Genomic DNA, 17,296 nt, shown 5'->3' on the forward strand with positions numbered 1-17,296 from the left:
AAGAGCCTGGCAAAGGATCTAGGCCTACGTTTTTAAATTTGAATGTGAAACCCACTGTGAGACAATATTCTATTACAGTATTTTTTATCTGTATTATTGAGACCAAGGCACAATTCAACTTCCTTGAGACTTCATGGGCCAGCCTTGGTTAGAATTATGCTTCAAATCATATCATCAAAACCCTATCGAATATCAAGAGCATCCATCTTGGGCTACACAACATGCAAATCCTCTACATGCCAACAGCAGACTTCTATTTGCAGAGCAGTGTTCCACACAAACGTGCATTCAGAAAGTATTCAGACCCATTGACTTTTTCCACATTTTGTTACATTACAGCCTTATTCTAAAATGGATTAAATCGTTTTTTCCCCTCATCAATCTACACACAATACCGCATAATGACAAAGCAAAAACAGTTTAGATTTTTTTGCAAATGTATAATAAAAAAAAAAAGGAAATATCACATTTACATAAGTATTCAGACCCTTTATACTCAGTACTTTGTTGAAGCACCTTTGGCAGCGATTACAGCCTTGAGTCTTCTTGGGTATGACGCTACAAGTTTGGCACACCTGTATTTGGTGAGTTCCTCCATTCTTCCCTGCAGATCCTCTCAAGCTCTGTCAGGTCGGATTGGGAGCGTCGCCGCACAGCTATTTTCAGGTCTCTCCAGAGATGTTTGATCGGGTTCAAGTCCGGGCTCTGGCTGGGCCACTCAAGGACAATCAGAGACTTGTCCCGAAGCCATTTCTGCGTTGTCTTGGCTGTGTGCTTAGGGTCGTTGTCCTGTTGGAAGGTGAACCTTCGCCCCAGTCTGAGGTCCTGAGCGCGCTGAAGCAGGTTTTCACCAAGGATCTCGCTGTACTTTGCTCTATTCATCTTTCCCTCGATCCTGACTAGTCTCCCAGTCCCTGCTGCTGAAAAACATCCTCACAGCATGATGCTGCCACCACGCTTCACCGTAGGGATGGTGGCAGGTTTCGTCCAGACGTGACGCTTGGCATTCAGGCCAAAGAGTTCAATCTTGGTTTCATCAGACCATAGAATCTTGTTTCTCATGGTCAGAGAGTCCTTTAGGTGCCTTTTGGCAAACTCTAAGCGGGTTGTCATGTGCCTTTTACTGAGGAGTGGCTTCCGTCTGGCCCCTCTACCATAAAGGCCTGATTGGTGGAGTGCTGCAGAGATGGTTGTCCTTCTGAAAGGTTCTCCCATCTCCACAGAGGGACTCTGGAACTCTGGAGCTCTGTCAGAGTGACCATTGGGTTCTTGGTCACCTCCCTGACCAAGGCTCTTCTCCCCAGATTGCTCAGTTTGGCTGGGCGGCCAGCTCTAGGAAGAGTCTTGCTGGTTCCAAACTTCTTCTATTTAAGAATGATGGAGGCCACTGTGTTCTTGGGGACCTTCAATGCTGCAGAAATGTTTTGGTACCCTTCCCCAGATCTGTGCCTTGACACAATCCTGTCTCGGAGCTCTACGGACAATTCCTTCGACTGCATGGCTTGGTTTTTGCTCTGACATGCACTGTCAGCTGTGGGACCTTATATAGACAGGTGTGTGCCTTTCCAAATCATGTCCAATCAACTGAATTTACCACAGGTGGACAACAATCAAGTTGTAGAAACATCAAGGATGATCAATGGAAACAGGATGCACCTGAGCTCAATTTCGAGTCTCATAGCAAAGGGTCTGAATACTTATGTAAATAAGGTATTTCTGTTTTCGCTTTGTCATTATGGAGTATTGTGTGTAGGTTGATGAAAAATATATATGTAATCCATTTTAGAATAAGCCTGTAACGTAACAAAATGTGGAAAAAGTCAATACTTTCCGAATGCACTGTATGTCCATGTAAAATGAAAACAAATGTATTAATGAAACACAAGCCATAATCTTACACACCATACCCGGGGCTCCCTCGCAGGGAGAATGAAACTGAGATGGCCACAAACAGCATGGTGCTCCATTTCCCGCCCGCATTATGGGACATGCCAGAATCAAATACACACAGGACTGTGTGAGACCGTACCAAACCCCCACTTCTGGGGGTTGTTCTTAATCCTAGGATTCAGGGCTATAATAACAACATTATTTGCTTGTTGTCTAGACAGAACTTCGGTGTCTGCCAGAATTCTTAAGCCAGAATTCAGAGAGTGAACAGTGCAGAACTTGCATGAATCATCAAAATTAAGGGAAGTAGAAACTCGGCACCAGAGAGGTTGAAGGTGCAGGTAGTTTTACAGACGCTTGGGATGCGTCCCAAATGGCACCCTATCACCTATATAGTGCACTACCTTTGCCCAGAGCCCTATGGGCCCTGGTCAAAATAAGTGCACTATGTAGGGAATAGGGTGCCATTTGAGACACATCCTTGGTTTAAAGACAGCCACATTAGGCTAGACTACATTTTCCAATGACATGGCAAAACATTCAGCAGACGTTTAGACAATCACTCCCTTTTAACGACTGAAACGCTTCATCTGTTAAACTGAAAAATCTAAGGGAAGTTGAACGGAGAACCATTGCTAAAGGAAACAACTTCCTAAAAGGGTCCTAAATCTATGTACTCTGTCTACACTGCCTACACCTGCTTGCTCTGAGAAAAAGCAAAGTATTTTCTGTGCAGTATCAACATTACAAAAATAAATGTTGACTACCCATCCTCCCTCCCCCTTCCTGTCTTGTCTGGCCAGGTGAACCGTGGATAAACGTGTGTTCACGACTACACCATGTTGACTATTTCAGAGCCTTTCAATTCCCCACAGAAAATGTCAAACCACTGTCCAACCAGAGGGGCTAACGGAACTGAGAACAAGACAAATGTAATCTTCTATCCAGAAAACACAGTTTGGCAATAAAGCAATCAACTGCCCAATTGCCAGCGATGTGCCAATTTCCAAACGGTCCAGTCAGACAGCTGTACATAGCAAAACCATTATGCAGATAAAACAGTCAGACCCCATCTGCTAAGAGAGGGGCAGACTAAAGTTGAACTGTCTAGAGGACTCGTGATGATTAGACTTACGAATAACAAGAGGAGCTTCTAGGAATTTTAAGATCTGCAAAGTCGTAAAGGATTTCAGACAAAACCCTCTTATCTGTTATTGATAAGTGAATTCCCTGAAGTGCATAATTCTAACAAATGTCTAACTAACACATGCAATAGATTAACCTAACTGCCAGTGCCAGCTGGGCAGCATGGATTAAACCCCACCAGACAGGCTATGTAGCAGCAAGGGTCGCATTAATGCAGTATTCCATGTTTTTCACGAAAATTACATATAAAACACATAAGAAATATCTTTGTAAACACAGATCTAAAATGCTTCTTATTGTAATTTCTGCTCAGCATCAGACTAATTTGTGCTTCAGTTCACAAACACATTCTATTAGCAGACAGCACTCTGACTGATTTGTAGCTGGTAAAATTTTACTTCAAGCAAAACATTAGGAAATTGTGCTGGCTATATTTCTAATGTTTATCATAGAAAGAATGTAATGGCCATGCAAAAATACCTTGCTTTTTCATTGTAAACTAATTTACTTGTGTGGCTGCTAGCCAAATAGCATTGCAGTTCTGTTGTCATCTGATGAAAATGAAGCTATTTTCTGCCAAATGTGTTGCACCAATTTATTTTCTATGAAGGAAAACTATAGTTGCATGCCCCTGATCACAACTGAAGCAACAAAAAACAAAAAAACACTGGACTTTCAATATAAAACGCAGGTGAAATGGTTTAAAACAGATTTTTGGAAGGACTGTGTTTTGAAAATGCAGATTTCTGAACTCTAACACGACCCCTGACCAGACAATTAAGACACGATAAAGCCACTGACTGTACGCACAGCAACTAGTAATGAAGATAACCAACCCATTAAACCATCAAGCAGCCCAAAAGCATGTGATGTAAACATACTACATTGTCCAGCGCTCACACTAGGCTATTTTGCCCATTGAGTATTATCGCTCTGGGTTATCAAACGCTCTTTTTGACGGCTCACTGGCACACAGAGCAATCGTTTATAAAGCAGGCAGGCGGCGTAGGCATACTGCCAGATAGAGACAGGATATAAAGGTTTCCATGTGAGAGGCGCGGACCACCACATGAACAGAACAGTGGAGTGTGTGGGGGGCCTCCTGGGGCAGCTCCGCGTCGGAGCCCAGTCATCTGGAGTGAAGAGTGGAGTGGGGGGCCTCCTGGGGCAGCTCCCCGTCGGAGCCCAGTCATCTGGAGTGAAGAGTGGAGTGGGGGGCCTCCTGGGGCAGCTCCGCGTCGGAGCCCAGTCATCTGGAGTGGAGTGAGAGCAGCCGGGGCAGACTAAACAGAGCCGAGGAAGTCTGGATGTGCGTGGCAACACCTGGCCGCAACACAAGCCCTCTCTCTCTCCATCTCCCTCCATCCACAGATCATTGAAAAAATCTCTGGCTCGGACAAGGGCTATGCACACAGACTACACTATAAGGCTACAGACTACACTGCACTATTCAGACTTCAATGCAGATGACACAGGACTCCCTACAGAGCTGCTTACTGACCACAGCCAACACATATCACTATCTGCTCTTGGTCCTTTGTAGCTCACTTGGTAGAGCATGGTGCTTGTAACGCCAGGAAAGTGGGTTCGATTCCCGGGACCACTCATAAGTAAAATGTATGCATGCATGACTAAGTCGCTTTGGATAAAAGCGTCTGCTAAATGGCATATTACAAGGGCCATGCACACAGACTATACTATTTGGCTATAGACTACACTGTTCAGACAGGGGTCTATTCAATGCAGATGACACAGGACCTCCTAAGTTACTGCTAACTGACCACAGCCGAAGCCCACACACTCAAACAGACCTACTCTGACAAGGGCCATGCATTCACAGGTTAGAAAGACTAGCTCTGGTCTCCACCACACTACTCCTCTGACTGACATGCCTAGGGTTACTTATAACCTAGACCAGGGGCATCCAACTCATTTTTGCCCTGGGGGCCGCATTCGGTCTTGAATGAGTTCGGGAGGACTGCACTGAAAAGTGCTTATATTTCCTTGCCGTCAAAATCCACAAAAAAATTGTCCTCTATCAATTGTTTTGGGAATTTCCGGTGCTCCCTGACTGTCTAGTGATTGTTAGCGAGCTGGACAGTCAAGAAACTGTATGAATATAGGTTGATTATCATTTCTAAACAGTTTCGATTTGGTTTTAGTTATTTCGAAGTATATTGAGATCATTTCCCCCCCCCAAAAAAAAAAGAATTGTCAAACCACCCACGGGCTGGATTGGACCCCTTCGCCGGCCGTATCCGGCCCGCCGGCCGTATGTTTGACACCCTGACCTAGACATCCGGAGTCTAGATCATGGGTTGTCAATCACTGCAGCTAGGAGGTTACTATATCTATCATATTGGCATAATAGTGAGTCATCTGATGATTACCTTAAGGAAACAGTCAAGATTGATGATGACTGAGCTTTTGACAGGAGCCTTCAGAAAACTATTGCCCTGAGGTAAAGGAGGAAGGCTAGTTCACCTTCTGTTTGCCTGTAGGTCAGTCTCTATTAAACCTTACTGACTCTCCATTCCTCTGTGTCTATTGTAGCTTGTATGGGAGCATAATGCATGTATGAAGCAGACAGAGGCAACATGAAAAGACAACCTTGACTGAGGAAAGACTGACTGGTGAAGGAAAAACCAGAGAAGAACAGACACCGCAGGCCATCCCAGATGGGCTGCTTCGCTTCAGTAGGCTACAACGAGTGTGAAACGTTTGAGAAGACACACACACACACTCCCCCTACGCTAGACACCTCTCACACAGAAGGGTTGTCATAGGGGGAACGTTATACTGACGTACGGAAAACCCGAGTCACAGCCTATAGAAGAAACATGCAAAAGAACAGAGAGAGGAGCGATAGAAAAATAAGGCAAACTGTATGGAGTATGGAAAGGAGCATGTAGGCTGGTTTGCAAAACGTAGTAGTACCCTTTTGATTTAAAGAAAGGCATCAAGCCCCACATTTCAAGGCAGTGAACCGCAATACAGCCAATTCACCTGACTCTCCTCCCATTGATATTCAGCTGGAGAGGCAAGGCAACACTGAGAAGCCTTTTCATTCCAACGCAGAAACTTAGAGGAGATTGCTGCAATGGATTTCTGACAAAGCCTATTGATTGCGCCTTAAAAATGGGTCAGACTGCTCTGCAGAGCCGGACGAGCGGAGAGGGCAACGTGGCCAAATTAAGCCTCTGTCTGGACGGATGCTGTGCTGCCCCATCTTAAAATGTTTTAGCGAATCACGCCATATAAAAAAAAAAAACATCTAACTTTCTAATCAATATGGCTGCTAGGCTAAATCGTATTTGCAGCTGCCGTCACCTTGCGTGTGGATCTAGTTTGAGCCGGGAGAATCGGTTTCACGCGGCGGAATACAACTAGCCAACACCAAGTGACAACAATAACATATGGGCATGGCCTCTTCTCACTGTGTAGATTTAGATTAACAGCAAATTAATGCCACTAATCTGCTTTCATTCAAAACATCTGGCCCAGCCTGCTGGACTGTGTAAACCAGCATGAACCTAATCCAGCTAGGAGGGAGGGTGGGACAGGACAGCGCTGAGGGTGAGTAAAACCAGCTCCCAATACCATTTCAATTGTCTTGTTGGCGTCCCTTTCCAAGATGTAGGTTACCCTTCACAAAACACAATCAAATACATTTCCTTCATTTTAGGGGCAGGAGTCAACAGGGCTCCTAATTTAGCTGGGCATCGTGTGCTGACGATACAGCCTGTGGAAGTGTGTGTGTTCCCTTTAAGGACACACATACAGGCTCTATTTTCTGACCGATGACTGAGTGAATGCTGAGACAGTGGCCCCTGCTAACTTTCCAAAAATGCACTCTCTCTCTCTCTCTCTCTCTCTCTCCGCAGGCTAATGTTCGGCCTAGGAAGGACGGAGGCTGGGCCTTGATCTTAATCGCCAGCTTCCTGGCTTTTCCCCACTCACACACTCAGCTCCTCCAGGCCCACTTCCCAAAATGCTAGAGAGACTGAGTGGGTGCATCTCAATAGTCTAAAGTGGCTTCCTCCCCTCATCTGCACTGACCTTTAGGCATGGGATAGATTCATGTCATATATTAGCTGCCTACTAAGTAGGCTAGCCTAATAGCTTTCACCAGTCAATTTTTGTCACATCGGTGCAGGAGGAAAGGAGGCCTAAATGGTGAGAGAAAGCCACTTATGACAACTGAGATGCACCCGGTGTGATTGCAGACTGTGCTGCATAAGAGTGGATCTGAAACGATTCTTCCAGTCTCGCACTATATGCTCACTGTGCCAACTGGAGGCGAAGGAGCAAATGGAGTTAGAATAGCTAGCTGTTTAGTAGTTAGCTCACAGCAGCAGGCAGTGTTATAGGCAATAGACGCTAGCAGAGCGAACAGCAGCAATTGTCACCTCCCCGTAGTGTTGGGAATAGCGGCTCAGCCCCAGACTGTTCCCATTTACTGCTTGGCAACGGCATTCCATTCAAAACGGCAGGTGACTTCATCAGACAGCGAGCGAAGGAAAAAGCCCAGTGAGCAAACAATAACAGGACCGGTTCACACTAAACAATCCATCAATCCTGATCTGGGACCAGCAGTCGGGTGCCAAAGACTGTGGCTGGTGGAAAACAGTGCAGAAAAACACTCACAGACTAACACTGATCTTAGAGGTCTGTGGAATGCGGACTATCCGCTAGGCCTTGATTAGCCCCAGCTATTCCTTGAGCGAAATTGCATCTGAGACGAGAGGAAATGGTAAATAAATTGCATTGCAAAGCTGCAACTACTGACAGTTTGAATGTGGCCTCTAAATGGCAAACGCACAGACAAATGGCCTGAGAATACCTTCAGGCGTCTCCCAGACTGCTGGTAGCAGACACAGTAGTTTATTGACGATTACATTACGATTAGACAATAATAGTGGCTCAGGTCTGAATAGCGTCAATAGACCCAAGGAAGCTATAAGTGCTTAAGAGTAACCCAGCAAGCTCTACTAATCGAGCTCTACTGTCTGCAGCCCATCCCTTCCCCTATCCTAAATGACAAGCGAGCCCTCAGTGAGACCACAGAGCAGACACACAGACCAGGGCGGAGAGGCCTGTCTATGACACACACACCACACACTTAAAAAATGTGCAACATGTGAAATGTGTGGTGGTGTTCCCCAGTTTGAGAGGAGCAGTGGTTTGAAGTGTTCTTCCCCTCCTCCATGGCGTGAATGAGACAGAGGATGTTCCTATGATCTGGAGAGACTCACATTTCCTCTCTGTTTCACATTCCTGGGATTCCGAGTGAAGACCACTGCAGCAGCCCATTTAAAACCATTTCCCATATGGAAAAAAAAGACCCAGGCCTTCACTGCACTAATAAGATACTTTTTGTATTATTATTGCAGGATGCCTCATTATTGAAGAATAGCCTTGGCTTACTGCATCATAGAGGACTTGGGCAAAATATAAATGTACAGCCTTTTAAAAGGTCAAACTAAGTACTTGTTTTTCTATAATCCAGCCAACAGAAGATAGCATTTGTATGGACAGAGGTAACATTACAGGCTACTTTGTTAGTAACAAGTGATTACCTTGGTATTATGCAATTAGGTCTGTATGGTAAACACTTTAAAAGTAATGGAATATTCCAAACAACCAGACAACTCTTGCCGGACCACGAGGAAGCCTTCTTCACTCAGTGCTTTTTTCCAGTACATTACAAGATTAAATATTTAATTTGGCTGGTCCTAGGAGATAGAGGGGTCTGGAATTCGATCTGATCCTAGAGAAACATGAAACACAGGGCTTGCAATCGCCTCCTCTCCCCAGTCAAAACACTGCTTTCTCATGTAAACAGACAAATGTTTGGGTTATAAGAAACCGTGAATAGGACCAAATAGGACAGAAAGTAAAGGGGTCTCAGGCTGGCTTCCTTCCCTAAGGAATAGTGTCTTAAAACAGGGGGAATGCACTACAAGCGGAGGCTATACAGGGGTGCTGAAAGTTAATTACCAACACAAATCAAAGTACTGATGGAAAATCTTGAAACACTAGTGCAGTAAACAATGGAAATATTAGCTACAAATGCAAACTATTTGGAACATGCATACAAGTTGCTGGTCTAAATCAATACTACATTTGGTAATGGTGTGTCAGTCTGCAGAGCTCTGTCTACTATGGGCAGTCTCTGCACATTCGGGTGGCAGATAGCCTAGTGGTTAAGAGCGTTGGGCCATTAACCGAAAGGTCGCTGGTTCGAATCCCCGCGCTGACTAGGTGGGAAATGTGTCGATGTGCCCTTGAGCAAGGCACCTAACCCTAATTGCTCCTGTAAATCGCTCTGGGTAAGAGCGTCTGCTGAATGACTAAAATGTGTAACTAGCTATGTATAATAATGTCACTGATATTTGAATTTACTAGTACTGTAATTCAGATTATAGGACAACACATGTGACAAAGACTGGGCAAACAAAACTGTTGCAAGTTGTAACAATTAACTAATGCAACCATTGTGATGACCCCAAATGTGTTGGCTAGCTAGCTAACGGTAATTCAATGTTAACCACGACTATGTCAGCTAGCTAGCTAGCTAAACTAACGTTGGCTAGCATTACACAAACTGAAAAATAAACACATTTACTTGTTAGAAAAACCGTATGCTTATTCGAAGCGTAGCTAACGACATTTGATCAGTGTGTTTGTAAATATAACATCGCGTTGATGTGAATAACAAAGTGTAAACATTCACGCAGAAGACTAGCCAACTACTACTGTAGCTAGCTAGTAACGTTAGCTTGATAGCGCCATTAGCTAACAAGCAACTGAAGCTAGAGACAGCGAGGGGGTTTTACATTCTCACCTGTCAACCGCAGTTTCACTGGGCCATTTCTCCTAACTCCTTGATTAGACATGCCCGTTTGTGTTCCAGCTTGACGTGGGGTTATCAAAAATATTTATAATACATGTGTCTAGCTATTTCACAAAAATGAATCCCTATTTAACCCCTATGGCTATGGCAGTTTCACAGTGAATGAAGAAGAATGGAGTCACGGCACAGTGGCCCGGATGAGCACAGCTCTAGCGCTATACACCACCGTCTCGAGCACATACTCCGAAAGAACCAAAAATAAAAGGCTAATTTCCAATAAACCAGGATCTCTGCCCGAAAGAAACGGTGCTCTGTGGCGTCCAAGGCTGCTTCAAAAGCCAAGGGTGAGCTCCTCTCCCGCTGGGGGTGGCATTTCTGCTTGAAGTGGGGGTAGCTGAAATTTCCAAGCGGAGATGTCTTGCTGGTCTCAATTTTTGGATAGTGAACCTCCCCTCTAGTGACATCACTCACAAGGTTAAAACACAAGCAAAAAATGGATGTAGAATGTTTATTTAAATGAGAGGAAATGATTGGACATATTTTACTTTTTTTTTTATGTTGTGTTCATCAATATGGTAGGCAACCACAGTCTCTGTCACTGAGGACTGCCTCACTAGACTGATCTAAGGTCAGTTTTATGTTTCACTCGTCCTCATGGTTATGAATAGGTTTTGTGGAGCCACTGGAGGGTAAATTGATCCTACACTTGTGTGTTCATAAAAGCATTGTCTGGATCTTTATGGCACAGGACTGTGGACATACACCACTTTCTGTCTGTTCCTCTTGAACCACTACATTACCAAGCATAGCACAAGTCTGCAGCAACTAACTGGAGAGACCTAACTGGAGAGAAGGGGGTTGATATGTAGTAGTCTACATTAATCAATCAATCAATCAAATTGTATTTATAAAGCCCTTTTTACATCAGCAGATGTCACAAAGTACTATACAGAAACCCAGCCTAAAACCCCAGACTGCAAGCAATGCAGAAGTAGAAGCACGGTGGCTAGGAAAAACTCCCTAGAAAGGCAGAAACCTAGGAAGAAACCTAGAGAGGAACCAGGCTCTGAGGGGTGGCCGGATGGAGATTATAACAGGACATGGCCATTAAGGCCAGATTTTTCTCCAAGATGTTCAAACGTTCATAGATGACCAGCAGGGTCAAATAATAATTACAGTGGTTGTAAAGGTTGCAACAGGTCAGTACATCAGCAGTAAATGTCACTTGGCTTTTCATAGCTGGGCATTTAGAGGTTGAAATAGCAGGTGCGGTAGAGAGAGTTGAAAACAGCAGGTCTGGGACAAGGTAGCATGTCCGGTGAACAGGTCAGGGTTCCATAGCTGCAGGCAGAAGAGTGGAAACTGGAGCAGCAGCACGACCAGGTGGACTGGGGACAGCAAGAAGTCATCAGGCCAGGTAGTCCTGAGGCATGGTCGTAGGGCTCAGGTCCTCTGGGATGGGAGGGAGAGGGAGAGAGAGTTTCTCAATCGGAATAGTAAACTACCCCTCATACCATACCTCATTCCTATCATAGACTATCCACAGGAGGGGGTACTAGGGAGACATAAGAACATAGGCCTAATGATTGGTTGCACATGAGGGGTGCTTCGGGCAGAGCATAACGTGATTGGAGGTAGGCCTACATTAACCAAAAATAACCATTGGCACTGGCACTTTTTCCCCTGACACTTTATTGACATAAAATGGTTTATTTCTCCATCTACTGGCTGCTTTAAGAAGTGCATGAGACAAGCTAGAAGCCATATCACAGAATATATCACATTCAATGAACAGCATAGGGAAAGTTTTGCCCACACAAAGACAGACAGGTCAGGTGATAAACCCGCAAGGAGCCCTCTTGCCCAGGTCAAAATTGCACAAAAAATAAGCCTTTACTGGGATTTAAACTGTGCCTCCAAATAAGACTATGACCTTTCATGTTAACCAGGATACATAAACTGTGTTATCCTTTGATGTGTGTGTGTGTATGTATGTGTGTGTGTGTGTGTGTGTATGTGTGTGTGTGTGTGTGTGTGTGTGTGTGTGTGTGTGTGTGTGTGTGTGTGTGTGCGTGCGTGCGTGCGTGCGTGCGTGCGTGTGTGTGTGTACTGACCCATCATTCAGCTGTTTCCCAAAAAAGTGGCGGGGTGTTCACTTTGTTGTAGTTTTAATCTCAGAATGACCCTTTAAGTCAATGTATGGTAACTGCTCGTCCTCCGACCGCAAGGCACTACAGAGAGTAGTGTGTACGGCCCAGTACATCACTGGGGCCAAGCTTCCTGCCATTCAGGACCTCTATACCAGGCGGTGTCAGAGGAAGGCCCTAAAAATTGCCAAAGACTCCAGCTACCCAAGTCATAGACTGTTCTCTCTGCTACCGCACGGCAAGCGGTACCGGAGCGCCAAGTCTAGGTCCAAAAGACTTCTTAACAGCTTCTACCCCCAAGCCATAAGACTCTTGAACTAACCAAATGGCTACCCGGACTATTACCTCTACCTACATGTACATATTACCGCGGTTACCTCGACTAACCTGTGCCCCCGCACATTGACTCTATACCAGTACCCTCTGTACATAGCCTTGTTACTGGTATTTTATTGTTGCTCTTTAATTATTTGTTATTTTTCTATTTTCAATTTTTTTGTTCATTTTCTATTTCTTTTTTTTTATTTTCTTTTATTATTGTTTACTTCAGTTTATTTAGTAAATACTTTCTTAACACTTATTTTTTCTTAAAACTGTATTGTTGGTTAAGGGCTTGTAAGTAAGCATTTCAATGTAAGGTTGTATTCGGCGCATGTGACAAATAACATTTGATTTGATAAGTTGGTAAAAAATGTTGGTTAAAGGCCAGATGCAGATGTTTTTATATCAATATCAAATAATTTCTGGGTAACAATTAAGTACTTACTGTAATAGATTTCCATTAAATTGGCAAAATTAGCTTTTTAGCAAAAATATCTTTCTCAAGCAAGAATTTTGCTAGGACTGTCTGGGAGTGGTCTGAGTGGGGAGGGGAAAACTGAAAACTAGCTGTCAGAGGTTTGGAACTGTTTGTTATTGGTCTATTAATCTATTTACCGCATGGTGATGTCACCATGGAAAGCTGAAACACACGCCTATGCAAACCTGCTGATTGGAAGGTCCTTTGTAGATTGTATTTTCAACCAGCAACACTCAGGAAATAACACTGATCAGTGTTAGTTTCATAATCTATTGTACAATATGATATAAAAGACATGAAAAACAGAATTTTGACTGCACTGGTCCTTTAAAATGTGGCATCAAAATGAACATCATCAGGCTATATCTTGGTTTACTTTTTAATAGAACTTTCATAGAAAACTCACACTTTCATTGAATTTAGTTAAAGGCACAATCTGTAATATCAACAGCCTGAGTATCACTTTATTTGGTAAACTGAGGGATGAAGCTGGACACACACACACACACACACACACACACACACACACACACACACACACACACACACACACACACACACACACACACACACAAATAAGGACATTGTAGACAGTTATAAGGACATTGCAACAGTAACTTTCTCCTACAATCTCTAACAACAGGAATAGAGCCACCACCAACCACATCACTAGCTAGGGTACTGAGTTTCATATACACCTCTGGCAGGGACAGGAATACACTTATCGATCGATTGATCTATCTATCTATCTATCTATCTATTAAATTCTCCCCGAAGGACAATCCTTGTGCAGTGTAAAAATATGTTTACATACATTAAAAAAAACATGCACACAGTAAATACAGTGGGGAGAACAAGTATTTGATACACTGCCGATTTTGCAGGTTTTCCTACTTACAAAGCATGTAGAGGTCTGTAATTTTTATCATAGGTACACTTCAACTGTGAGAGACGGAATCTAAAACAAAAATCCAGAAAATCACATTGTATGATTTTTAAGTAATTAATTTGCATTTTATTGCATGACATAAGTATTTGATACATCAGAAAAGCAGAACTTAATATTTGGTACAGAAACCTTTGTTTGCAATTACAGAGATCATACGTTTTCTGTAGGTCTTGACCAGGTTTGCACACACTGCAGCAGGGATTTTGGCCCACTCCTCCATACAGACCTTCTCCAGATCCTTCAGGTTTCTGGGCTGTCGCTGGGCAATACAGACTTTCAGCTCCCTCCAAAGATTGTCTATTGGGTTCAGGTCTGGAGACTGGCTAGGCCTGTCTGAGGAGTATTTTTCTCCGCTCATACCGGAGTAATAAAGGACTAATGCACTAATTTAGTGGGGGAAAAAAAAACAATCAAAAAAAATTTATTATTCTTTTTTATTTTGTTTTTTAAAAAATCTAATTTTTTCAGCGCCCCTACCTCCCACGGCTAGGCATATTGAACATTGAGATTGCCAAAGGCCACTGTCTTTGGCAAATGACAGCAGTGGCAAGGAGTGGAACGTTAGCTAAAAAGACTGGTACCCAGACTAGATTATATAAAAGCTATGCAACTCTTCTGCCAGGCCCTGGAGCTGCTGATACCTATGAGAATATTACAGCTGACCCAGGCAACACAGCTACCAGAGAGAACCCCAGAGAGGAAGCTAGCAGTGCCACCTATAAGTCTCTCAATACAGGCTCCAGGGGCCTCATTTATAAACCGTGCTTACATACAAAATATACCCCAAAATGTGCATGCGCCAGATTTCACGCTAAAATTGGCATTTATAAAAATTTAACTTGACATGAGAATGTGCTTACCTCCATCTCCCCGCAAACTTTAGACCATGCGTACGCTAGTATTTAAAATACTGTATTGCAAGCTGGCAAGTAAGTATTTTGTGCAAATGGGGATTTGGTAAAAATTTGCTTATTCATAAAAACTGAAAACAGGAACACATATGAACAAGAATGCAGCCATTTGCCGTTAGTGAGAAAAAGCAAAAATCTATCTGTTTTATTTTTTAAATCTAAAATACAGACATAGGAGTCTTTTTCCTATTTGTTTTATTTTCATAATCATTGCAGAATACATTCCTCACCTTTTAAGACAAATTACCATGCATGCGCATCTCTCATTTAATTGGACCTAGTAGCCTAGTAAATAGATAGGCTATGTATTTCAAGTTTTGCAATCCCATAGGCAGTTAGGTTTGTAATAGGCCTATACAGTCGACTTTAACAGGTGAACAGTTTATATTTTACATTGAAGTAGGCCTATGTACAGTGGGGGAAAAAGTATTTAGTCAGCCACCAATTGTGCAAGTTCTCCCACTTAAAAAGATGAGAGAGGCCTGTAATTTTCATCATAGGTACACGTCAACTATGACAGACAAATTGAGAATTTTTTCCCCAGAAAATCACATTGTAGGATTTTTTATGAATTTATTTGCAAATTATGGTGGAAAATAAGTATTTGGTCACCTACAAACAAGCAAGATTTCTGGCTCTCACAGACCTGTAACTTCTTCTTTAAGAGGCTCCTCTGTCCTCCACTCGTTATCTGTATTAATGGCACCTGTTTGAACTTGTTATCAGTATAAAAGACACCTGTCCACAACCTCAAACAGTCACACTCCAAACTCCACTATGGCCAAGACCAAAGAGCTGTCAAAGGACACCAGAAACAAAATTGTAGACCTGCACCAGGCTGGGAAGACTGAATCTGCAATAGGTAAGCAGCTTGGTTTGAAGAAATCAACTGTGGGAGCAATTATTAGGAAATGGAAGACATACAAGACCACTGATAATCTCCCTCAATCTGGGGCTCCACGCAAGATCTCACCCGTGGGGTCAAAATGATCACAAGAACGGTGAGCAAAAATCCCAGAACCACACGGGGGGACCTAGTGAATGACCTGCAGAGAGCTGGGACCAAAGTAACAAAGCCTACCATCAGTAACACACTACGCCGCCAGGGACTCAAATCCTGCAGTGCCAGACGTGTCCCCCTGCTTAAGCCAGTACATGTCCAGGCCCGTCTGAAGTTTGCTAGAGTGCATTTGGATGATCCAGAAGAGGATTGGGAGAATGTCATATGGTCAGATGAAACCAAAATAGAACTTTTTGGTAAAAACTCAACTCGTCGTGTTTGGAGGACAAAGAATGCTGAGTTGCATCCAAAGAACACCATACCTACTGTGAAGAATGGGGGTGGAAACATCATGCTTTGGGGCTGTTTTTCTGCAAAGGGACCAGGACGACTGATCCGTGTAAAGGAAAGAATGAATGGGGCCATGTATTGTGAGATTTTGAGTGAAAACCTCCTTCCATCAGCAAGGGCATTGAAGATGAAACGTGGCTGGGTCTTTCAGCATGACAATGATCCCAAACACACCGCCCGGGCAACGAAGGAGTGGCTTCGTAAGAAGCATTTCAAGGTCCTGGAGTGGCCTAGCCAGTCTCCAGATCTCAACCCCATAGAAAATCTTTGGAGGGAGTTGAAGGTCTGTGTTGCCCAGCGACAGCCCCAAAACATCACTGCTCTAGAGGAGATCTGCATGGAGGAATGGGCCAAAATACCAGCAACAGTGTGTGAAAACCTTGTGAAGACTTACAGAAAACGTTTGACCTGTGTCATTGCCAACAAAGGGTATATAACAAAGTATTGAGAAACTTTTGTTATTGACCAAATACTTATTTTCCACCATAATTTGCAAATAAATTCATTAAAAATCCTACAATGTGATTCTCATTTTGTCTGTCATAGTTGACGTGTACCTGTGATGAAAATTACAGGCCTCTCTCATCTTTTTAAGTGGGAGAACTTGCACAATTGGTGGCTGACTAAATACTTTTTTTCCCCACTGTATGCTACTACTGTAAGTACTGTAGATAATGTTTTTAGTAGCCTGCCCTAGACAATGTTTCAGAATTCGCAGGCAGCCCATCATATTTAGGTTGGGGGAAAAACTGCATTGCTTAATTTGTAAATCCGGAGTTGCCGGAACAAAAAGTGAGCGCGAGAGTGGGGTACCTGATGTGCTCTGAGGTAACTGAACGCATGAGGAAAAAATCACCTTTATAATAAAGCATTGCATACATATCATCGCATTTGCGTAGTTGCATAGAGCAGTAGAGTAGAGGTACTTACAAAAGTTGCACACATGGGGATTTTTTTGTTGTAGTTGTCATGGGCCTCTCACTCCACCGGGTTACCACCTTAATTTTCTTCCACTCTGCTCACCACTCTCTCTACTCAGCCTAACTAGCTCCACCTGTCCCTGCTCTGCTCTGCTCTAATTACTCTGCCAGCTGCGCTGCATTACCCACTACCTCTCCCAGTATTTAAGGCCCTGTCTTTCAGCTCTCCGGTGTCAGATCGTCTGCAAAGCTCACACCCGGAACCTGTTTGCTCGCGCTTCTGGCTCACCCTGGTTTTGTGACCCCGGACCTGCCTGTTTTTTGGAT

The 17,296-nt window shown here is 43.6% G+C and overlaps 1 protein-coding gene across 2 annotated transcripts in view; it reads right to left on the reverse strand.

Moving 5' to 3' along the window:
• Positions 1-10,270, reverse strand: part of LOC311113797 (E3 ubiquitin-protein ligase SMURF2-like) — a 65,292-nt gene extending 55,022 nt beyond the window's left edge. For both annotated transcript variants that reach the window (XM_084157110.1, XM_084157109.1), the window contains exon 1: positions 9,884-10,270. In XM_084157110.1, coding sequence (XP_084013236.1) covers positions 9,884-9,935 — 52 coding nt within the window. In that variant the 5' untranslated portion in view covers positions 9,936-10,270. The remainder of the gene's footprint in view (positions 1-9,883) is intronic.
• Positions 10,271-17,296: the final 7,026 nt, after the last annotated feature.

The sequence above is a fragment of the Coregonus lavaretus genome (assembly GCF_964263955.1).
Source record: "Coregonus lavaretus genome assembly, chromosome: 40".
NCBI lineage: Eukaryota > Metazoa > Chordata > Actinopteri > Salmoniformes > Salmonidae > Coregonus > Coregonus lavaretus.